This window comes from Mugil cephalus, chromosome 21 (genome assembly GCF_022458985.1).
Source record: "Mugil cephalus isolate CIBA_MC_2020 chromosome 21, CIBA_Mcephalus_1.1, whole genome shotgun sequence".
NCBI classification, from domain to species: domain Eukaryota; kingdom Metazoa; phylum Chordata; class Actinopteri; order Mugiliformes; family Mugilidae; genus Mugil; species Mugil cephalus.
This window is the reverse complement of record NC_061790.1, coordinates 5,582,331-5,606,457: the sequence shown is the minus strand read 5'-3', so window position 1 is coordinate 5,606,457 and position 24,127 is coordinate 5,582,331. Positions and strand designations below refer to the sequence as shown.

At 43.0% G+C, this 24,127-nt stretch overlaps 1 protein-coding gene across 7 annotated transcripts in view; it reads left to right on the top strand.

Moving 5' to 3' along the window:
* Nucleotides 1-24,127, top strand: part of gphnb (gephyrin b) — a 94,088-nt gene that overhangs the window by 52,508 nt on the left and 17,453 nt on the right. For 3 of the 7 annotated variants that reach the window (XM_047573939.1, XM_047573942.1, XM_047573940.1), the window contains exons 8-10: nucleotides 1,111-1,245; nucleotides 17,845-17,886; nucleotides 19,904-19,978. In XM_047573939.1, coding sequence (XP_047429895.1) covers nucleotides 1,111-1,245; nucleotides 17,845-17,886; nucleotides 19,904-19,978 — 252 coding nt within the window. The remainder of the gene's footprint in view (nucleotides 1-1,110; nucleotides 1,246-17,844; nucleotides 17,887-19,903; nucleotides 19,979-24,127) is intronic. The other 4 variants (XM_047573941.1, XM_047573943.1, XM_047573944.1 and 1 more) reach the window with 2 other exon arrangements.

The following is a 24,127-nucleotide window of genomic DNA, read 5'->3' as shown; positions in this document are numbered from 1 at the left end:
CGCTGCTAAAACGCTGCCGTGATCTTTGATCGTAATATGGTCTTTTAAGAACGCCGCACAGAGCACTTTTAAGTGATGGATTTACTTCTCTTCAGCCCACACCTTCCTCCGTTATGTGCCTCTGCTGCCGCTTCCTGCTGGGCTCAAATGTGGTCCAACTGGGTAATCATGTATACCCTCAAAATCTTGTAGTTGTTTTTCAGTTGCTCGTTTTCAGTTTTGGCCAACAGCTTTTATTTTAAAATGCACCGCAAGGACATTTAAAGTCTTCAGTGGCATATAAATTTTAAATTGGTATCTGGGGGTAAGTTCCAAGATACTTAAGTGAATTTATTTTTATTTATTTGTTTGTTGTTTTTTTTATTAGGGACAAATGCACAAAGACTCTCCTGAAAGACAAGATAAATGCTCATAGCTAACACCAATGATCCTCAAAATAAAGCCATAGATGTTTATTAAATCTGTCAGAATCAGTTGTATTTATCTATTAAGGTGATTAACAGCACGTTAAAACGCCTTGGCTTTCTTTGCATAGGTCTAGCTCATATGACATATTTAGTAGTGATCAGTGACCACCTGAATGCAAAACGCTTGGTAAACATGCAATTGATTTATTCTGTGAGAGGTTATAAGTAACTTAAAGACATCCAGCATACGGTAATTTCCATGTCCGTTCATTAAAAGATTCGATTTTGCAGTTATATTTGCATAGTTTTAGATAACTTAACTGTCTCTCAACATGCATGTAAATGTGTCTCCATACCCTTCATCTCATCCTGTCCCATCCTGTCCACAGCCTGGACCCTGCCGCATGGCTCTGTTGTCACGGTAACATCCCATCACATTGTCCACTCACAGCTAGATGTGGACTCCACCGCCCCAAAATCTCCATTACTTGTCGCCACATGTCATGTTTCTGAGGTAATTTTCTGTCCGTGTGCATCAGCCTCGTAAGTCGACACAGTTGGGACATATTTGCGGACGCTGACGTTTTGTATTCATCGCTGGTGTTTTGTGTGTTGGTTGTGGATCATGTACATGCACGTGTGTTTTTGAGAATCTGGTAACATCAGTGTGTGTCTGATGTCTTTATGGTGCGTGTGATCTCAGATCCCAGACTCCATTATCTCGCGGGGTGTGCAGGTGTTGCCCAGGGATGCAGCCTCTCTCAGCACCACGCCCTCCGAGTCGCCCCGCGCCCAGGCCACCTCCCGCCTCTCCACCGCTTCCTGTCCCACACCCAAAGTGAGTGCTCGCCGAGTAGTCACACACAGACACGCAAACACACGGAATGATTGCTATTTACTCGTGAGCATCTTGTCAGTCTTTGTTGCTCTGTGCTGCTGTCAACACCTTAACCATTAGCCTGAATCAGTGTCTGATGAGTCATGTTCTACTGCTGTGTGTGGAGAAAACCGGACTTCACATTAGTCACATTAGTGGAGGCTGACCACACTTCGAAAGTTTCATATAAAGCTGAACTTGCTGTCAAACAAAACTGCTGACACGTGAGCTCAGTAGCCATCTCTTGACCTTAAAATTGGTACTGACGCAAACTAGGTTTAAGCTTCACTTATGTAAGAATAGTTTGGAAAAAACGTACACGTCTGTATGACCCATAGCTTAACGAATGGCTAACAGCTAACTAGGCTCCATCCAATCGTCAAACTAGCTTTACAGACCCACTAGCACCTGTAAAACTCACTCAGTTCATGTTAGAGTTCATAAGTTCAGTCTATTCTAATACTAAGATTTCAAAAAGTTGTGGTTATCCAAAAAAATCTAGATTTATGCTTTTGCGCTTGATGCACACAGACCCCACGCTGCGGCTAGCGCTAGTGGCTACGCAGGTTAGCCTGTGTACTTCTGACAGTGCCGCATCAAACTGGAGTAGAAGACACATGGGAAGGTGCCATGTTGGAGTTTTCTGTGGTTCTCGGCCCAGTTAGAAACGTGAACGAGAGAGTTCACTGTGGCCTGAACACTGCTGTTCCTCTCTGTTTTGCTGTAAAGTGCAGTTACACTTTTGGGGGAGCTGCACGTCAGGCTACGGTGCTACGCTATACCTACGGCTAGCATAAATCTAGTTTAATCCCACCAGAAAGTGATGGCAACTGCTGCATCATCGTAGGAAATATTTCCAGTTTGTATCTGTCTCTAAAATCACGGGTTGTAATTTTTATATTTCAGGTTTTCTACAAGTAGAGTTTCAAACTAATCTTTTAACTTTTAAGCCAACTTGAGAAGAAACCTTAAAAAGAGCACGACAGCTACTGAGCTTGTGTATCAGCCGAGACCATTTCCATAAAGACAAACCTTCAGACTGATAAAGTTGGAGGAAAGAAATGATAAAGCAGCTGTTTAAAGCTGCACATTTGTATTGTTCTGTAAAAATTTATTCAGTTTTTCCTAAAAAAAAAAAAAAAATTTGAATCTAACCTTCAACTCAAGCCTCAAACAAGAACTTTTATTTTGAATGAGGGAAAGTGACAAACTGTTCACCCTCCAAAACTTCACCAAGTTCTCACCAGGGCGGGAGGACAAGGACGCACACTTTCAGCCACACAAATGATGCGCCACTAACACGCTAACAAAGCCCGTCTCTCTCCCTTTGCCCAGCTCTATTGTTTGTGTCCCGAGCTCAACTGTGTCTATCACGCTCCAGGTCTACGGTGTGGTATTTTATGTGAACACATGTAATGTTTATTGATCCTTCAGAGATTTTTCTTGTTTTTTTTTCCATGAAATTTCCTTTTTTTTATTTATTTTTTTATGTATTTTCCTAAATTTAAGTTGTTGTCTGTGTGTTGCTATGAATTCAGGTTCAGGTGAAATAGGGAACACATGCAGATACCTCACACACAGACACACACACACACACACACACACAATGGCCGGGTTCAAGTGTATGTTTTGTGTCCGTTTCTTCGTGTTTTTACATGTGCAGCCTCTGTTGTTTGTGTGAGCGTGTGTTATCGTGTGTTCGTAGAGACAGCAGGTTGTGGTTCTTACGCTTGGATGCTTTTGGATGATTTTTTATTTTTTTTTAATACCTACAGTTACGTGTTCACTGTCCTCGCCTTTAATTGGATCCTTAAACATTTTGTGCGTGTTTTCTTATTTTCTCCTCCATTCTCTACTCGTGTCTTTTTACCCAAAGAGACGCACAATTCTTTGTGAAAAAGACGACGCACAAAGAAATGTCCAAGTGTCCTTCTATGTTTTAACGAATCTCTCCTGCAGGTTTTCTAAAATGCCGAATGGCCTCAAGTTTCTCTCTTCCTCTCTCTGCCCTCCCTCCCTCTCTTCCTGTCTCTTTCACCTCATCTGTCAGTGTTGCGTCTCCGTGTTTCTCCAGGACAGCAGGCAGGTGCCGTGGGAATAGATGAGGAGGTTTCCATGGGAACGGAGGGAGGCGGGGGGGAGGGAGACGGGGAAGGGGGCGGGTGCATAGAAGGGTCATGCAGCACAAGAGCAGCCAAGACACCTCTGTTTCTGCAGTTTGGGTGCTCACAGTGCGGTGAAGGGGTCATAAAGAGCTCAGCGACCATGTTTTTGGACGCGTATATGATGAAATGTGTACATAGAATTTGAGCTGGATTTAAAAGTCAAAATGTGGAGGAGTGAGTAATGAGATGCGGCGAGTATGAAAACTTCGAGCTTCTTCTTTGTGTCCTGCTGGGGTGTCACTGAGCAAGATAAGAAAAGTGTGATCTTCGTTCTTTTGGACCCGATTTCTGTGATTTTGTCTCAGCAAAGTGATGCAAAAAAAAAGAAAAGAATGTAAAAAAAGGAACACATCAGTGGTTTCAAATGACAGCAGCTTTGGGCAATAATCCTAAAAAAGACACATACACATATATAACAAAAATAGCATATACGCCAGCTCACCAACACTGCAGTTGTGCACTAAATAACACACGAGTTCACTCACAAATACCAATGCTAGATGGCCGCTAAGTGGTCATCAAGTGGGTATAGTTTCAAGTTTACATAAGTGCTTTAACACCGGATCCCAGACAGAAATTTGCCCCTAGAACCCCTGAGAGTATAGTTTATTTTCTTTACTTGTATAGGGACATAGGGACACTTTGGGTTAATTTTTGGATTTAGTGTCCTTGTACCTGCTAGCAGCATCGTAAAATTATGTTTTTATAACTCTTTCTGAATGTTGTACCAAATCTGGCCGTACCTGCATTAGTTTGAAGATCGATATTCAAAGCTTCCGACAAGGAATTTACAAAGGTAGACCAGTAGATTGCCAGAGCTGGACGTGACCAAAAACATATACGTTAAATCTTCAGGAGTGTTTCAGCACCGGTAGCAGCTTGCATCTGTGTTCGGATGTATTTTAGCCAGTCTTGCTTTAGAGTAGTGGATGCAATGTAGAACCTTGAATTGTAATAATGAACTTTGATTTTCTTCACTAACTGCACGGTCAAATATCCAAACTGTGCGCACACGGATCTCCTCTAATTCTCTTCTTGGTCTTATATCGAAGCACTTTGGAATTTGATTCGATTTCATCCCAAAAATAATCCTAAAACTTGTCATAAAATTAAAAAAAGAAAAAAGAAAAAAGTGAACACGCTGAGACACACTTTAGAATCACCTTGCAGTTCTGACCTGATAGTTTGAACTCAGAGATTAATCATCGGCTCTTTCTGCGATTTTCTGGCGCAGCTCTAAACAGATATATAGCGCGTGCCCCTTTGTGCTGTTTTAATTTCCCAAATTTCTTGTTACTGTCGAGTCGCGTCCTTCTACATCTCCCCCAGCTTGTGTTGATCGCAGCTCATACGACTGATGATGATTAGAGAGCCTCAGACGTAGCCAAGGTGTTTTTGACCTCAGCTGAGCTGCAGAGTGGGGAGCTGTAAATAATTGGACAGCGGGGAGCTTTACTGCTGCTGCTCCAGGCTCCACTGGACTGCGCCAGGTAGTCCCCCCCCTTTTCCCCCATAACATGTCCCCCCACACACGTCTCCTCAGTGAAGCCCTTCAGTGACACAGCCTGTCAAGATCACATGCCAACCGCCTTAGTCAGCGTTTGCGTTTGACGCGCGCGTCCAGACATGTGTGTCTTTGTGCACGGCAGATAACGGACAGCTAATGGCTTTTCTAGGTATGGCTCTTAGCTTGTTTAGATTCTGACACAGGCTGTTTCCCAGCGACAAGCTGCCATATGTTCTTTGAAATTCCCACATTGCGAGCGGCTGCCGACAGTATGTACACAATGTCCCTGGAGCCGGAGCCAGAACGGCTCTGCTCACTGATGCATTTCATGTGCCACTGTGGGCTGTGTTAGTTTGTTAGCCGGGGTCTCGTTGGCAGTGCCGTGTGGCAGCTTCCAGAAGAAAAGGTATGAAGTGGGTCTTAATCTTGTCACTGCCAGAGCTGCTGCTGCTGCTGCTGCTGTTGGGTCCCGTACAAGCTGGTCCGACACCTCAGCTCACAGAGCAAAGCATGTGCAATGGAACGCTCTTCTGCCAAATAGAAACACATATAAACACAGGTCCTGTAATGATATTTGTCAAGTTTTTTTTTTTTTTTTTTTGTAGTGTATGTGTTACCAAAAAAATGTAAATGTGTGTGTGAGTTTGTTGGTCCGTGTGTTTATGTACCTGTCAGAAGAGCTCATATAGCGTTGGCTGTTAAGGATAAAGTCTGCGAACTGATGTCCAGACCCGTCATCATCTGGAAAAAACACACATCCGGATGCACAAATTCCTCCTCAAGGGAGAAAGCGTCGGTCTCGTCCTTCAGCGAGCGCGCTCGGCCCACAAGCTCCGAGATACAAAGGGATTACAAACCGAGCAGCTCGGCGACCATTCACGTAGCCAGATTTCCTTCTCTTACTCTTTCTCGGATGCACACAGACGCTCTCACATGCACAAGACGCGGGAAGAGTAGTTGTACATTTCCACTCTTGTGAGCATTTAGTACAGTTATGTAATGGCGAGTTTGGATTAATGAAGCATATGGGAGACGAGGGAAGGGGGGGTCGATTCAGAGGATGGTTGACGCTGTGTGTTTTGGGGGTTTTGTCTCCTGTTCTTATTCTCACTAAAGTAATGTTGGTGAGAATTTTTTATGTCAGTCGGTTTGCAGAAACACAGAAAACATTAGTGCCTGTTTTCCTGCTTGTAGTGGGACGTTTTAGAATAACATATAATATGTTTGGGGTTTTTTTTTTGTTTGCTTCACGTGAAGTAGTCTCTTGAAAATCCTTCTGCTGGAAGTCCCTCTTGGTGATTAAGATAAATAAGTACAAGGGCAACCGCTGTTGTTAGCTGACATGACAAGTAGATGCACTTCTGTTAGAAGAGGAACAGCAGTTTCCAAGAGAGATTTCCTTTTGAGTGAAGACTTTTATTTAATCATGTAGACATTAAGAGAAATGTGAAAGATGTTGGTGCTTAGCCATGGGGGGAAGGCTGCAGGGATGGGCAGATGGGATGATAGATGACGAGCTTAACCTGGGCCTTGGGCGTGAAGAAGTAAAATTACAGCCGACAGCGGCAGAGGAGAACGTATTTAAAGTCTTAACGGCAACAATGTGATTGGCTGATGGTGACTGTGGAAAACTGTGAGTGGCCAGGTACAGCTTTACGCGTTGAGTTTTGGTTGCGCTCAATTTCAAATTAAAAGAGTTTAGAGAGCTCTTGCAATATCATGTTTGCTCCATTGATTTTTATAGACCTGTTTAACCTTCCAGTTTGTGTCATTATCCTGTAAAAATGCAAAAAAACTCCGTACGTACAGGTTATATAAAGACTAATGTCAGAACTCCTTGCAAATGAATCACAAACTGAGCATGGTTTTGTTTTGTTGCTGACCATGTCCATCCTTTATGACCACACATCTTCTGACGGCTACTTCCAGCAGGATAATGCACCATGTCACAAAGCTCATATCATCTCAAACTGGTTCCTTGAACATGACAATGAGTTCACTGTACTCCAATGGCCTCCACAGTCACCAGATATCAGTCCAACAGATAGAGCGCCTTTGAGATGTTCATCATCATAGATGTGCAGCCGACAAATCTGCAGCAATATGGTCAATATGGACCAAAATCTCTGAGGAATGTTTCCGACACCTTGTTGAAAGTATGTCACCAAGAATTAAGACAGTTCTGAAGGCTAAAGGAGATCCAACCTTTTACTAGCAAGGTGTCCCTAATAAAGTGGCCGGTGATTGTATAAAGAATAGAACTTGGAATTTCATATTTGTGCCTGTTGTTAAGAAAACCATTTTAATCTGACTCCCTCTCCTCTGCCCTCCCCCACCCATCAGAGCTTTCACCTTGATCACCTTACAGTATTTAAGCCCTCTGCATCGTATATGTTCCAAACATCCCATCAGCTTGACAGATATTGGCGTCTGTTTTTGATTAAAGTATTCAGTGCACTCACCGTCTCATGGTGCCTTTGCACAAACTCCTTCAGGTGCTGGCTGTGCACCTAGAGGACGCGGCCTCATTTCGCTCAGGTCCTTTTTTTTTTGATGAATGGTTTGATGTATGGCTTGGGAGCCAAGGCCAGGGCTTATGGAAATCAACTCCTTCGCCGGGGAACGTCGGGAATGAGTCACAGTGCGGTCGAGCGGTTCAGCCCACGACACTTCCACAACCTTCAGACTGGACGGCTCGACGTCCTGGTCACCGCCACGAGTCAAATACAAGGGATGTTAACATGTTGTATTTGTAACGTGCTCAGACATTAAGCTCCATAAACCATATTGAGCTGTGAGATGGACGGATTTAGAACCTACCTACTTTTAACCGCTTTCTTCTATTATTATTTGATCAGATTTCTTCTATTTCGCTCACTTGACACGTTCTGTTCAGTCCTCAACTCATATCATTTAAATGAACTATCAAGCAGACGATTAATTTAATATACAATGCAGCAGAATGTGTCAGGCGGCTACTATACATCACATTAATGCTGCGCTCAATAAATGACTTAATAATTGATAAATAATTGAGATTATTTCTGTTTCATTTCTGATTTAATCGTCCATTTAATAAACCTTTTTTTTCCCCCTTTTGGTCCTGTTCCATATTTGGATAATGAAGATTCACGAACAGCCACGGCCGCTGAGTTCAAGTCTGACAGCAGCGAAAAAAAACGAACAATGGACGCACATCAGGTCGGAATAAAATAAAAGAACTGCGCATTCAGTTTGGCCGTTAGACCTTTTGCTTTTGCACTCAGATCCCAGAATCATCGCTTGCAAATGAACAGTGACAGAGGATCATTGACAAAGTGAAGTGATCTGACAGGTGTGTGTGGGTGGGGTGGGGGGGGCGTAGATGAATGATTTATAGCCTGGCTGTACGCGAAAGCGCCGTCACAGCGCCAGCTCAGCCAGCTGTGGTGTGATGGATCAATGATCTGTGAGCCTGTAGCAGACTTTTCCTGTAACCCAGAACATGACTCTGTACCGTCCGCAGCTATAGACACTACTACCCGTCAGAAGTTTGGACACACATTCAGTTCAATCAGAAGGCGTGTCCACACTTCTGCCTCGTAGTGTATATAGCAAAACATGAGCGTGTGTGTGCAAAGATTTCATGGACACTAGTTGGTTCGAAAAAATATATAAAAATCAGAATTATCTGTTATTATTCACATATTATTTCTCAAATTAAGCCTAAATTGGACTCATGCGAACATCTCCATCTGTTTGTAAGTACAGTGTGATAAAATAATATTATATAAGTGCAAGAGGGAGGAGATAACTTTTATGCGTTTAGGTAAAAAAAATCTCATAAATGACCCTCCGTGTGTTTTAAAACTCGACATTCACTAAAAACGTGAACGTGAGCAAAACTGTTCATTTTCATCACCAGCATCTTCATGCTATAGGGTGGTGTAGACTCATTTCGTTGCCTGAAGCAAACACTTTAGTTAGATGTGATGTTCAGAGCAACCAGCTACTCTTCTGTGACAGATGTTGTTGAATAATGATTTTTTTTTTTTTTTAACTCCTTTGGGTTTGCTGAAAAGCCGGTATCCTCCGGGCCTGGCTTTCGCATTTTAGCATTTTCCCTGTGGCGGACCGATGCTTCTGTTCTGCTCTTGTCAGAGTACGTTGGGTGGTTAGTAGAGCGTGAGTTAAAGGCAGTGAAAGTGAAAACAGATGGAGGCAACTTTAGACTTTTGTTGTAAAATTCATTTCTTACATCCAGGAACAATTCAGTAGTGACCTCCTTTTTTTTTCTTTTTTGGTGAATGTATTTGTTCAGAGCTTTTCGGGGACTGGAAACACTTTGACCCGTGGTCTATGTGCCGGGGGTTGACTCGCTCTTCCTACCGAGCCACGGCTCATTCAGTGTCTTTCATTTTCGCCAGCTTTTGATGTCGCTCACAGTCTCGGTTGTTGTTGCGAGCTAAAGCCCCTGACGTGGTGGCTCCATTACCACAAAAACTGGAACTCTTTTTCTTTTATATGATTTGATATTTATGGGCAGCACAGTGTGGTGGTGGTGATGGTGGTGGTTAGCGTCTGAGCAAGTGGAGTTTGCATGTTGTCCCTGTGTTTCCATGGGCCGCTCAGAGGACAAGCTGTTACAGAAAATGAATGAATTATTTGGCATTTGTCATGTTTCTTTGATTATAGCGCAGGTCCATTTAAGAAACTTGCTTGCTCGACCGCTTTGTATCCACTTACAAGCTTAAACTTGGATTATACTCAAGCGATGGATCACACGGAGCATTTATACTTGTCGCCATTGTTCTGTAATTACTCCGCTTCAACTCTAGTCGTCGACTAGTCAGCTGTGTTGGGTTTCTTTATGTACTTTCAAGCGACGGCGTCTGGAGGCGAGCGGCTTGTGTCAGAGCCGGAGCTATAAATGTTTGTTTACTGAAATCACTGCAACACAGGAAAGGGACGTTCGCAGTAGACGATGCGTAGGAGGCGGAGGGAGTGCTTGTTTCGACCATTCGGAAGAGTAGCAGACTTCAGTAGAAGTCGCGGTTGTTGCAGCCTGTATCACACGTGACGTGTAAGTTACATTTGTGGAGAGCTGCACGTCAGGCTACGGAGCAGAAGCGTAAATCTGGCTTCATTATCGATAACTCTGAATTAGACACAGTGTAAAGCATCCTGACCTCTTACATTCAACAAACGGCTCCACTAATATTTGCCGTGACCTCCACAGACACCAGATCCTACTTGACATCTTTTTAGTTGGGTTTTTAGTTGTTAGGTAACTCTCTATGCTCTGGCCACACACCTCACGACTGCGGGACACTTTGACAAAATGCGGTGCAGAACATTAGCGCTGTCTAACCACCATTTCTGCACAGATACATTTAAGAGCAGCACCCACTACCAAGTACAGCCTTTGAAGACAGGAGAAAACGTTTCAGTGCCATATAACAAAATGACTTTTCTTCATTGTGTTCGTAGAGTACCATGTCATTGCTTGCTAATGTACAATATGTTTCTTTTTATATATATTAATAGAAATAAACTTCATGATTGACATGGATTTTGTTTTTGTGGAAACAAGACAGTACAAGAATAAATTTAATGTGTCAGTGTAGAACAGTGGGAACAAGAGGATAAAGGTCTACTGTTATAAGGTCACACTAACGCAGTAAATAAAAACAACTACAGTAACAGTCATAATAATGAAAACAGTCATCTGAGACATCTCAGGTATCCACTTACTGTGAGTGATGGTCTCACCCCTGCTCAGAAACTTCCTTTCATTTGCAACTCATTCGACAGATAAAAGGAGTCACGATACAGCTAAATATATTGATGAGTTTTCTCCTCTCTCTTCTCTCCTCTCCGGTGACATTGGAGTATTTACTGTAGTGGCTGAGGAGTGTGCGACTGGATGCTTTTGTTGGCCTGTGGAGGCGAAAGGCGCAGTGCTGTTTTATTATAGGCGCGTGTTCCTTCTCTTAAGGTTTATTCCCCCCCTTCAGAAACCAGAGATAGGACCTGTTATACGCCTTTTCGTCCCTGTAAAATTATTCATGTTTAGTTTCATCTGACAGCGTTGACCACTTGTGTGTCCTCGGCTCCGCAGCCTTAGCACAAGATATGTGTTATTGTCGTCTTCCGATGCAGCAAGGCTCGTAAAAGTGACTCCGGCCTGCTGGAGGTGTGGAGGATTTATGATGGAGTGAGTGAGAATGAAAGAAAGAAAAAAAGAAAGAAAGAAAGAAATGGAAAGAGGCAGCAGAAGGGGGGAGGAGGAGAGAGGAACAGAAGGGGGAGGGAGCGGAGAAGGGTGAGAAAAAGGGACGGACGGCTAATGAGTTAGAAAGGACGAGGGATGGGAGGAGAGTGGGAGGTGGGGACGGGGGAGATGGAAATGAACTGAAGGGAGAACCGTTTGGCTAGGTGGACTTTTTTTTTTGTCGGTCTGTATCCATCTGTCCTTCCCCGGGGGTGAGTCCAGCCTCTCCCCCCTCTTATCAGCTTTAGACTTGCCCCTTTTTTTTTTCAATCACCTCAAATCAGCTCGAAAAGCAATGGAAGGAGAGGGACGAATAATGAGGGAGGCTGTGGGGGAGTGGGGGAGTGGGTGAGGGTAGGGAGGGAGGGAGGGCGAGGGGGAGTCACATCCGTCATTTTCCCCTCCTCACACATGCTCGTGGGGCAATGCACATTATCGCGGAGAAATGCGGGCACGCAGGCCTCAGTCATGCGTGTATGATTTAGCGGAGCACACATCGGCGTATGTGCAGCCATTTACCCTCCTCCTCCTCCTCCTCCTACACCTCCTCTTCGTTTCTCCTCCTCCTCCTCCTCCTCTCCGTCTCTCCTCCTCCTCATTGTCTCCTTGGCTGTTGCTTTTCCTCGCCGCTCTTTCGCTCTCTTGTGCATCCTTCCCACTCCAGCCTTCTCTTCTTATCTCTCTCTCTCTCTCTCTCACTCACCCTTCCTCGCTCACCCTCTCACCGAGTGTGTTGAAGTGTGTGTGTGTGCGTGTGTGTTTTTGTGTTTGTGTGTGCATGTGCCGGGGAGCTCATTCTGTTTCGACTCCAGGCAGAAGATGGTAAGTAATGTCTTTCCTCCTGCATATCTGAGAGAATGTTTACAGGTTTTCGTTTTAGCGTGGAGGGTTGCGTGTGTTGAGTGCGGAAGTCGTTTTATGTGACTGTTTAATAAGTGAAGGTTTCTGTGTTATTAGCTGAGTGGGCATGGGGGTGGAAATAACACGCGTGTCTGAGTGTGTGTGTGTGTTTTGGAAATATAATTTGAGCTCTTGCATTTATGCACGCGGCTGATGAGGAGTGTGCCTGAAGGAGGTGCGGTGTCAGGCCACGGTTAAGTTTAGGGAGGTAGGAGGGTGAGTAATGTAGCAGTGGGGCTGCTGACTGTCCTGAACCGGCAGTGGGCTGCAGAGTGAGGAAGAGGAGGAAGGAGCCCATGTGTCTTGATGCTGTATCTGTGGACACGGTTACATAAAAAAGACGGAGAGAAAGGCAGTGTAGCAATCTCGCAGGACTCCCCACTCCACTGGTGCTGAAGTGCAGCCTCCTCGGAAAGAGACATGCACTCCATCCACATTTCTCCGCAGCCGCTTTTTTCCGTCCAGAGCACCTCCACAGTTCATGCAAAGCAGGAATGAGAAGCCCCTTGATCCTCACGCCTTCAATCCACCATTACTCCTTGTCCCCGGAGTTATCATGGGCTCCCTTCCGGGCGCTAACGCGGCAGCTTAGCTGGAGCGCTACTGTAAATGGAAATGAGGGCAGTATGGATGAGGAAGTGTGGAAGCAGCACCTCCAGGATCCACGGTGGCTTTAAACAGCTGACAAGGGGAAGCAGCGGGGTATTGATGTAGCTGTGGAGAATGGCTCCACCGATATCTAAATGTCAGGTTCAGCGATAAATCTGTAGCTGCTTTTTGCACACAGATTCCCGCGGCGTGTGGAGAATGAAAGCTATGCGGGGACTGTTGGTGCCTTTTTGTGACTGTTTTTTTTGATATTTTAAAGAGGTGGCAGAAAGAAAAAAAAGTGATGCATTTGGATTTGCGAAAAGCTAAAAAGGCTCTTTCCAGTGGCCATTTTCTTAAGGCTATAGTTTGACATTTTGTGGGAAATATGAGAAGACATTACCTCTGTTGTGTCTCTATTGTAAATGGAAATCAATTGCAAGCAGCCATTTGCTTAGCTTAGCTTAGCTTAGCCTAGCTCAGCTTAGCTTAGCTTAGCTTAGCTTAGCACAAAAAATATAAATAGTGCCACCTTAGAGGAAACTGAGCTCTTCTCAAATATGAGCTACCAGCACCTCTAACCTTTAATTTAATATCTTTTTCATATTCATATTAAATGTCCAACAGCCACTGAAAGTGCAGCTTAATGCTGGATGCAGGTTCATCTCTTCTCCAGGCTTGGCAGTGACTTTCTAGAAATTCTGCTGCTTCTCAAGTTACCACAAGAAAATACACAAGTTTTCACTTTCAAATTGCATCTTTACAGGGATGTGGTCGAAGTCATAAAAACACAAGAGCAGATGTTGTGGTAGGTTTTTACCACCTAACAAGAGGAAAAGAAAGCAAAAGTGCCCTATGTAATATTCATCTTAAAATATTGAAATGTTCCTTTAAAAAATAAACTAACTCAAGGAAATAAACTAACGCGAGGAGACGTTTACCTTCTTCTTTTTTCAGTCTGTACATTTAAAACCAGACAAAACAACACAGATGTCTGCATTAAACACATGAAGGTAATTTGACAAGTTATTTCAGAAGATACATGAATCAGTGTAGTTGGCATTGGGGACACGCATAAAATATTGTTACTGTAGTGGCGGAATTTTCTTTCACTAAAAAAATAAAACTTTAAATGTCAATGTTATTATTGTCTTGGAAGGAGATTTTTTCTCCTTTTTTAAATCTGCTTTGTGCAGTCGTGAAACATGCATCATGAAACACTGTTAACAAGAGACGCAACAGCTTTCAGGAACTGGATGGGAAAATGCAGATTGATGATAATTTAGCTGTGAGGGATGACTCTGCCTTGTCAAATGTCACGTACGGAGAGATGGCAGCGAGCGGGAGCCGGGTCTTATAGGACGTGGGATGTGTTATAATGTGTGTGATGCATTGTTGCGGAGACCAGATGAAAGTAGCTATGGCCAGATGGAAAGTGCTCTTTCGTCTTTCAGCCGTCACCTTGCTGTATTTTGGCTCGTTTTACCCACAGACCATTTGGGTCGAATTGCTTTAAGCTTTAACTCAAATTAATTTCAGCCGAGTCCGGTGTGTTTTTTCACCTGTGCACAGAAAACTTGGGATTTTTAGTATAAATCTTAATAGATGTTTGCAAATATATCATTGTAATAGTGTTTGATCGTAGCTTTTATTATGCAGCACGAATGTGCATCGATATGTCTGAAGTGTGCGTGCACTGTAAGCTTTGTTACGTTTGTCTTGAGTTACTCACGCCCACTGACTCGGAGAGTTTGCCCGGAGGGCAGTGGAGGGAGAATGTAAAGGGTACATGAGAGCTTTCAAATAGCGAGACAGAGAAACAGAGATGAACAGTCAGACAGAAAGAGAGAGAGAAGAGAGGAGGAGAAGTCAGACAGGAAATGAAAGGCAGCAAGAGGAGTGGATGAGACGGTCCGACCAGCTGCAATGAGCGTGCTCGTTCGCCATGTGGGCTGGGGGGAGACTGGTGAGCGGCACAACTCGAGCCTGTCAAAACAGCTGTGTTAGCTCTGCCACGCTGGAAATGCACTCAATAGCTCGTTAATTTCAAACGTACGCAGACAAGGAGACGGTCATAGGAGGGCAGCGATGGAAGGCGCGGAGCACGTGCACGTCCTGGTCAGCTGTGGCTGTGGTTTTCTTTGGCGTTTCCACTGATTCTCCTTTCACCTTTATTTATTCATGAGTGAGAGACGTTCGAGGGGCGAGCGGTTTTCTTCGTCAGTGAGCCGCCGTTTTGAAACTAAGCACAAAGCTTAAAATCTGTTTAAACGCGCTGGAAGCACGAGAGCTTAATTTGACGAGTCAGTCTGCGATATCATCCAAAAAAAATGTTTACGCTGATCAAACTAAGGAAACAAATGCCAATTTGCTTCTGTTTGGTGCCAGTTTTATTCTTATATTTATATACTCATTTACTTATGACAGTATATTGAGCTTAATTTGTCATTTCAGCTCCACCTCTGCCTGCTTATCTGTTAATAAGGAACCAATATATTATTATTTCTCATTTTATTTTGTAAAAGGGTCGTACAAAAAAAAAGAAAGTTATGAAATTACACAGCAGAAAGCATGCCAATAATGAAAACTTGAACATTTGTTTTTACACAACCATAAAGAAGTGGCACGACGCAAACAAATTTTCCTACTTCCTTGTCCTGTTTTCATTTCACTGCTTCTTTTACTCACCGTTAGTGAAATGACTAATCCAGCTGTCTAACATGGTGTTTTATTGTGTAAAAATCTTACTTCAAAGCTAAACCCATTAAACCAACAGCCTGTTTCTGGCTTTATTTACAGCAAAACCACAGTTAGCATGACCAGTAGTCAGAATGGCCACGTCTGACCACTTGTGGTTGACGGTCTCTGCCACTTACGACCAAATTCCTGCAGTAGTTTGAACAGACGTCTGTCCTGGTAACACTGACACACCATCTTCTTAACTAACATCCTCTCCTTAAACTGAATTCACCACAGTCATTCAAGCACAAAAAAACAGCTGCTAATATGAATGATCACCAGAAATGGCAAAAGCGCTAAAAGTGTTGTGTGTTCATCAGCAGGGAGAGCCTTTTAATAGCATGCAGCTGTTAAGTAACTCAACTAATAAAGTCTAAACGAGAATAAATTAGCAATTAAATGTAATTTAATGGGCTATTATCCAGTAGTTTATGGGGCATCCTGCAAAATACTTTAAATTTGCCACTTTCCAATTAGGAAGAGCTTGCGTTCTTTATGGTTTTGGTATAGAGATATACGGTGATTAACTTGTTTTCTGAAATCCTGCGTGACACTTTGAGTTTAGTTTGTGTTTCACCGTCACTTAATATGGTTGTAAATCCAGTTCTTTGTTAAGTTTCTTTTACTGATTTTGCTTTTCTCAAGAACGTTTTAAAATCATTACCACGATCAAACAAAAACTCACGGTGGCACAAGGCAACGAACTACATTTTTGTGCTCTTTTGGGAAGAAAATATGCACTGTGTGACGAGTGCATGAGCGCCGCTATGTTATCTGATGTAGGTGAACTCAGCTCTGCCCCAACCGAGTGCCACCTCACTGCTACAGTATTTAGGAGAAACCTTGTGTAGTTCACTCCTGCGTTTCAATTTGGAACCTCCTGCGGTTTCCTGCCAGTGTCCATTATCTGAGCAGTGAGTCTGATGAGGGCAACTGCTGTGAATGTAGAGCATTTCAATTAGGAGGAATCGAATGCTCATCTCCGTGACAGCCCTGCTTCGCTAACTCTATTTATTATATGATCTGAAATGCTACCCGTTCACCAGGAAAGGTCAGGAATTGTCTAATGACTTCACTAATAAGTAAATCATAGTGAGCTTCGCTTTCATGCCAGACATTATTTCGGAAATAGATGTAATATTTTCGAATGGATTTCCCAGCGATATGTCATAGCTGGAAGGCTCGCAGACCAGCGAGAACCTCTGCCAACACAGATGGCTGTGTTTGTGTGGCGTTTTCGGGATTTTGAGAAGCTAGCGCATGAATGAAATGCTGTACAGCACCCGCAGAGGACACGGTGAATGACGGCTAATGAACACAATGATCCTGATCTCCTCCAAAATCTGATCTAATGGCTACGTGTCCATGACAATAATCCTTCTCCTCGCCAAGATCTTCTAAAAACCGGCTAAAAGAAAACGTCCTCCTAGCCTCATTAGGGGAGTTTAATAAAAGTCTTCATGTGCCTTTTGGTGGAGGCATCGTTATTAAAAGTGTCTCACCACAGCATAAATGAAACCGCTCAAATCACGGGTGACCCCGGCGGAGCAGTAACAGGTGGTGCTTTTGGGTGCCGAGAATAAATTGCATTGCTTTTTCCCGGCTCATTTTTTATTTCCCATGTGGTTCGTGGCCTCCAACAATACGGCACGTTAGCAGTTGGAGGAATGTCGGCTAAGTGATTGATCTTTGCATTGATTGCGGGGGATTACTCGCTGTACAATGATGCGGGGTCGTTTCCAGTAAATGTAGGACCTAACACGGCAATAAATACGAGAGGATGCAACATGTTGAAGCGTACAACCACGCACGCAATGTTTTGGTTATATGCTGTCAATGGCTGTTGGAGCACATGTTTCTCCAGACACAGACATTTAGGTTTCCAAGAGGTACCAACAGGGTTGAGGATGAGGACGTGCGCGATGATCCGAGCGTTCATTTTTGATCTCGGAGCTTAACAGGAACATTGCATACTCCTTTTAGCAGTGAGAGCTTTGGTGTTCGGGTATAATCAACATGTGGTTTCTTGAACATTAACAATTTAAACTGATGTTCAAAATGTGTGTTTTTTTTTAATCCACCCTGTGAATCCTGTTCTCCTGATGTTTTGGTGGGGAATGAATCCTCATGCAACTCCTACCTGCTGTCCTGTCCTCTCCTGTCCTGTCCTGTCCTGTCCTGTCCTGTCCTGTCCTGTCCTGTCCGTCATGCCCTTGGCTGCCTTGGCCTACCTGAGCCAGTCACACAGAGACCTGTCATGCAGACGTCCTCCTGAAAGACAGAGGGCGCCGTCTGCTCCACCCATCAGTCTCTGTGTGCCTCCGTTCCCCGCTCAACCCGGCTTTGGCTCCGTTAAACCTCTTCTCTTCTCCCCTCCTGTTCTCTTTTCCTGTCTCTCGCGGCACCAGGCGCGGCTCCCCTCCTGTTCATCCACCCTAAGCATTGCTGAGGTACTCCTGCATGTGTTCTAATGCATGGTTACGGCCGTCTCCATGGCACCGGTTTCTATCTACTCCCTCTTTCTCCAACAGCATCTCTGATTTCCTGCTCGGCATGATTGCTTCCTGCCTCAATTCCTTACCCTTATGTGTGTGTGTGTGTGCGCGTGTGTGAGTCTGTGTGCTGTCCTGCCTGCTGCACTCCTGCTGTCTCTCTCTGTGTGTTTTTTTTTTTTTTTTTTGTCTTGTAGTAAACTGTTCTCTCATTCTGGTACATCTACTGTGTCTAACCCTTGCCTTGTTTCCATACTCACACACCCTCCAAAATAAACAAGCCTCTATCACTTGGCATATTGCTCAAATGCGTTTCAACCTCTCAACTGAAGTTGAAAGATGCTTGAATTATGTATTTGAATGAAAGTGATATTGCTTGCACATACAAAAATGGGCATCTCTCCCTGTGTGTACACAGCTCAGTTCCTTTAAAAGGGCCTCACTGACACACATGCATCAACTTTTTAAAGAGGAAAGCGCACGGCGAATGTATGTCCCTTAACCTTTGCGGCACCCCGGTGCTTGTTACTCTGGTCATGGCCCAGTGACTCGGATCTGCGAGTGATAAAGACATGACCTCAGTGCAAACGGGGTGGATCGGTGCTGACGTTCGCCCAGTGCGATATTGGAATTCATTGATTTAGCGTAATTGCACAGTAATGAAACCACAGAGTTTGGATGTGCATTTAAAGGAAACTAAAGAGTGTGGGAGGTAATGCAAAAAAATTTTATTTAAGTTTCAGCACTGATGTAGAGATATTATCTTTTTTTTTTTTTGAAATACAAAATACCACAGCTTATAGTCACTTTAGTAAAGATCTAGCCAAGTAACGTCAAGTCAATAAAGCCAAACATTCAATAATTTTGAGATATATAGCATAGCATAGCATAGCATGGTATTGCATAAAGTAGAGTAGTATAGTGTAGTGTAATGTAGCATAGTATACTATAGAATAGCACAGTATACGTACAGCATTATGTAGCCTAGTATAGCGTAGCATAGCATACTATAGCATAGCACAGTATAGTGTAGTATAGTGTAGCATAATGTAGCCTAATATAGCATAGCATAGCATACTATAGCATAGCACAGTATAGTGTAGCATAATATAGCCTAATATAGCATAGCGTAGCATACTATAGCATAGCACAGTATAGTGCAGTATGGTGTATTATAATGTAGCCTAATATAGCGTAGCATAGCATACTATAGCATTGCACAGTATAGTGTAGCATAATGTAGCCTAGTATAGTGTAGCATAGCATACTATAGCATAGTATAGTATAGACTCTATACTTTATATATCTATACTATAGAGTAGTATAGTGTAGCATAATGCTACCTAGTATACCATAGCGTGGCATCGTATAGTGTAGTGTAGTCTAGCATAGTGTAGTCTAATATAGTGTAGCATAGCATACTATAGCATAGCATAGTATAGACTCTATACTTTATATATCTATACTATAGAGTAGTATAATGTAGCATAATGCTACCTAGTATAGCATAGCGTGGCATCGTATAGTGTAGTGTAGTCTAGCATAGTGTAGTCTAATATAGTGTAGCATAGCATACTGTACAACTCTATACTATACTATAGTATAGTATTAACAGACAAACAAAATATGTGACTACACTTACACAGTGCTTTACTGGAACTGTTGTCAAATCCACTGAACTGGTTTTGTTCTTCATTCACCTTTGGTTCCGTTGTGTTGTTGGTGGTTAGTGTTTTCTACTTGACTTGTTTGCCACATTCTTTTATTTTAAACTTTACTTTGATCTGGTTGCAGAATGTGTGTCGGGCTAGTAGTGGCTTAGATCTGGGATGCGTGGGTGCGACTGTGTGTCTAAAGCACCACTAATTGATATGTTGTATCGGTCAGAGTGTGTGTGCGCGTGCCTTTTGCCTCTGTGTGTGTGTGTGTGTGTGCGTGGTATGAAGGTGAGTGACTATCCTGTGGCTTCCCCCAGGCCTCACGGAGAGAATTCAGGGCTCACCTGGATGAGGTCATCACGCTCAAGTCAAGGTACTCTACCTTGGACCAGGTAAACTCGCCATCCTTCTAGAAACTTCTTTACCTACCGGCATGCAGGCCACTGGCATCCCACATAACCACACTAACTACACGCACGAGCACTCACATACACAGACAGGGAGGCAGCTAGAGAGGGAGGAAGACACACAGATCACACCACTCTGCAACACCTTGCAACGGCATGTCACTGTAGCACTGGAGTAGGTGTAAAAACTTGCTGATGCTTCAAGAGCAACAAGGCGCCAGTATATGGTACACAGTATATGGTAGATTATATAAAGCCTAAATGAGAGCCAGTTTACACCTGATATTAACATCCGCTCTGTGTCTATAGTTTTGATCTGGACCTGTTAAACCACACGTGGAGATGGCTCACAGTGCTAAGATTAACTGATCACATAGGATCACGCAGTATAATATAGTACAACATAGTCTAATATAGTGTAGTGTAGTATACTTTCCACAGTGTAGCATAGAGCAGTATAGAACTGCATACAGTGTACTAGTATACTATGTACATTTTCCTATAGTACACCATACCTCATAGTGTAGTATAGTATACTGTAGAATAGTGTAGCTTAGTGTAGTGTAATGCAGTATAGTATAGTATAGTATAGTATATTCTTCATAGTATAGTATAGTATAAAGTAGTGTAGTGTAGTATACTATATTCTCCATAGTATCGTATCGAATCGTATCGTATAGTATAGTATACAGTAGTGTAGTGTAGTGTAGTATACTATATTCTCCATAGTATTGTATCGTATTGTATCGAATCGTATCGTATCGTATCGTATCGTATTGTATCGAATCGTATCGTATAGTATAATATAGAGTAGTGTAATGCAGTGTAGTTTAGTATATAGTATAGTATTGTATAGTATGGTAAGTATAGTATAGTATAGTATATTCTTCATAGTATAGTATACAGTAGTGTAGTGTAGTATACTATATTCTCCATAGTATCGTATCGTATCGAATCAAATCCTATTGTATAGTATAGTATAGTATAGTATAGTATAGTATAGTATAGTATAGTATAGTATAGAGTAGTGTAATGTAGTGTAGTATAGTATATTCTCCATACTATAGTATCGAATCGTATCATATCGTATAGTATAGTATAGTATAGTATAGTATAGTATAGTATAGTATAGTATAGTATAGTATAGTATAGTATAGAGTAGTGTAATGTAGTGTAGTATAGTATAGTATAGTATAGTATAGTCACACACACACACACAGAGAACAGGACAGCATAGTGTAGCGTAGTATATCATAGCAGGGTATAGCACATTTTAGTGGTTTATAATATTTGTGTATATGATATAATAGATGTAATATTATTATTTAATATGTGGAGCTCCTGAAACACCATCACTTTCCTTGACTTGAGACTCATTTTTTATTAGGCTTCCTTATTAAAAACGCGGATATCAAGATGTGATCACAGTGTGGCCAAATTTGACATGACAAGAATAATTCTTCGTAATATGAGGCTGATCTGATTTCATTATCCAGGTAACCTATGTGGACGCAGATCACATGCTGATAGCAGGTGTAAGGAGGCTTTTGTGTTATGAATACAAACTCACATGAATACACTTCTCCATGCTACACATGTATAACAGGGGAGGTGTCTATTGCCATTCAGAACGAACTTAAAGATTACAGTGGTGATACACATGGGAACATAATGAGCAGAAAGTTATGAGCATTATTAAAATCCACAAGATCTGAACGTTGTTTTCCACTGGAGTTGGTTTAGAAGTTGTCCTGTGTATCACCGTCTTTAGTGGTCAACTACACCCCCCCTCCTCCTCCTCCTCCTCCTCATTGCCTCTCTATCAAGATCCCCCACCAGCTGTCATACTCTTTCATCCATCACCATCCGGTCATTTGTCGGGTGTGATTTGTGTATCGGTGCGTGCTGATGTTTAGTTCCTGCGGTGGATGTGTGTGCGTGTCTGCGCCAGATGTGCACGTGAGAGGAAGCGACCCAACCAAGAGAAGTGCACCGCCACAGTCCCGCCACGTCCCGCGAGGGGTGAGGCAGTTGGAGCCGGTCGAAGCGAGCCTTCCCCGGCCTGTCACAGCCTTCCCCTCCTCGCAGCGGATGTATAAATCTTCCCCTTTTTTGCATAATTTGTCTGACAGCCCCTTTGTTTTGTGCTGAGCTCAGCACCGAGGCAGTTGCATCCCATCATTTCCTGGAGCGTCCGCTCAGCCGGCTGGTTATTGGCCCCATCGATTTTTTTTTTTTTACCGGGTAGCTCGCAGGATCTGGGGGGGGGGGGGGTGCCACGTGTCTCGCTGACCTGGCTCACGCTCGCTATTCTGAGTTGGTACACCCCCTCTGCCACTCGCTCCCCGCACCATTGATCTTCCGGGCAGATCTCTATGGCAACCCCGTCGTCAGGCTGTGACGGTGGAGTTGGCCTTAAGAGTGATTAGTGTTTCTGGCATTAAAAAGCCAAGTTTTTTTTGTTTTTTTTTTTTATGTGTGTGTTTGTATTCCCGACATCCAAGCGTTGTCAGGCCAGAAAAATTCCAAGATGCTTTGTTTCTCTCTTATTTCAAATTTCCTGTGTTTGTGTGTAAGATGCGTGCCTGTCAACATCTGCGTCCCTCATACAAGCCCCATTCTCCTCTCTCATTTGGTCGGTCTCTCACCAGTAACGGGGGCGGGGGGGAGTTTGCAGCAAAGGGTAGATTAGAAATGAGTGTGAGGATGTTTGACAGTCTGCTTCTTTTTTATTTTTTTTGCCCCCTCCCCTAAACATCCACAACATCCTGCACTCATTCTCCATGTATCCCCCTCGCTTCCTAACTCATCCCCCTGTAGCTTTCCCACTGTGTTCATCTCCATATGCAAACTGTCTCTCCCCATTGCTCTCTGATGGTATGATCTTTTCTACTGAGCTATATCTTTGGCACACTGAGGTCTTGTTTTCCACCCCTGTCTTGGTGTCATCACTCCACAATGCATCAAGGTTTTTTTTTTTAGCCGTGTCCTAGCCTAAACGGTGATTGTATATTTCCTGCATTTACCCCCTGTTTCGGGACAGATTAATTATCTAACTAACTGTACGTGGATCTGGATCAGGAAGTAGAAAGGTTGTGATTTCTGTGTTTTTTTTTTGTTTGTTTGTTAGTTTTTTTTCCTGTGTGTTAAAAGAGACCAGCTTAGGTAGTGAGATTCTGATGTAAATGATTTGCGTTGAATAATCTTGTAGTTGTAGTTTGTCTTTTTAGCAAGGCACACCTTGTACAAAAAAATGTCGTAGTTGTCCATCGTTAGTTTTCTCAAGTGCTTTTTAATGTTTGCAAGTCTGATCTGTGTCTTGCTGTCGGCTGTTTTTAGCTTCCTAATCCCACCTTTGCCCTTTTCTTCTTCTTCTTCTTCTCCTTCTTCTATATATGTATATGTATAAACATATATATACAGTATATACATACACATTAGGGCTGTGAAGTTGTGGCGCACATCTTCCACAGCTGCTTCCATCCTGGAGGTCCAGTAGAAAGAAAAGGAAAAGCGCAGCCAGAAAAAAGTTTTAAAATACTGGAAAAATAGAATTAAAAAACAGACCAGACTTTGCTTTGTAACCGTATCATGGTCTAAACTAGAGGTCTTCAACATTTTTCAGGGCAAGGACCCCAAACTGAAAAATATACATCATTACTGTCATTTTGCATTCATTAGCTATACCGTATCCCTTTACTAAAATATGTTGGATTAATTTTGATGTGTGTTTAACAAAATTTTAATTTGTGGAGGAAAAGTAAAAAGTAAAAAAAAATATACAAAAAAAAGTCTAATCAACCAACAGTTTTTCGACCCCCCAAGAGTAGCCCCTGTTGAACACCTATGGTCTAAACATAAACAGAGTATTCTAGTTTTAGCTTGACTGACGTGTCTGGTCCCTTCGCTTCTCCCCTTCCAAAGAAAACCACGGTGGTGACGGCTTTTCAGTGGTCGCCCCAAAAACCAGTGGCTGCAAAAACCAGTGGCACAGAGTCCTAAAGTAGGCTAGGAATACATATCAATTTGTAAATCTGCAGACAGGACACCCTAACACAACCTAATATCTTATTTTCTAAGACCCAGTAAAGCTGTTTGTGTGCTCATTTTCGAAGCTGGCAGGGAAACAGACAG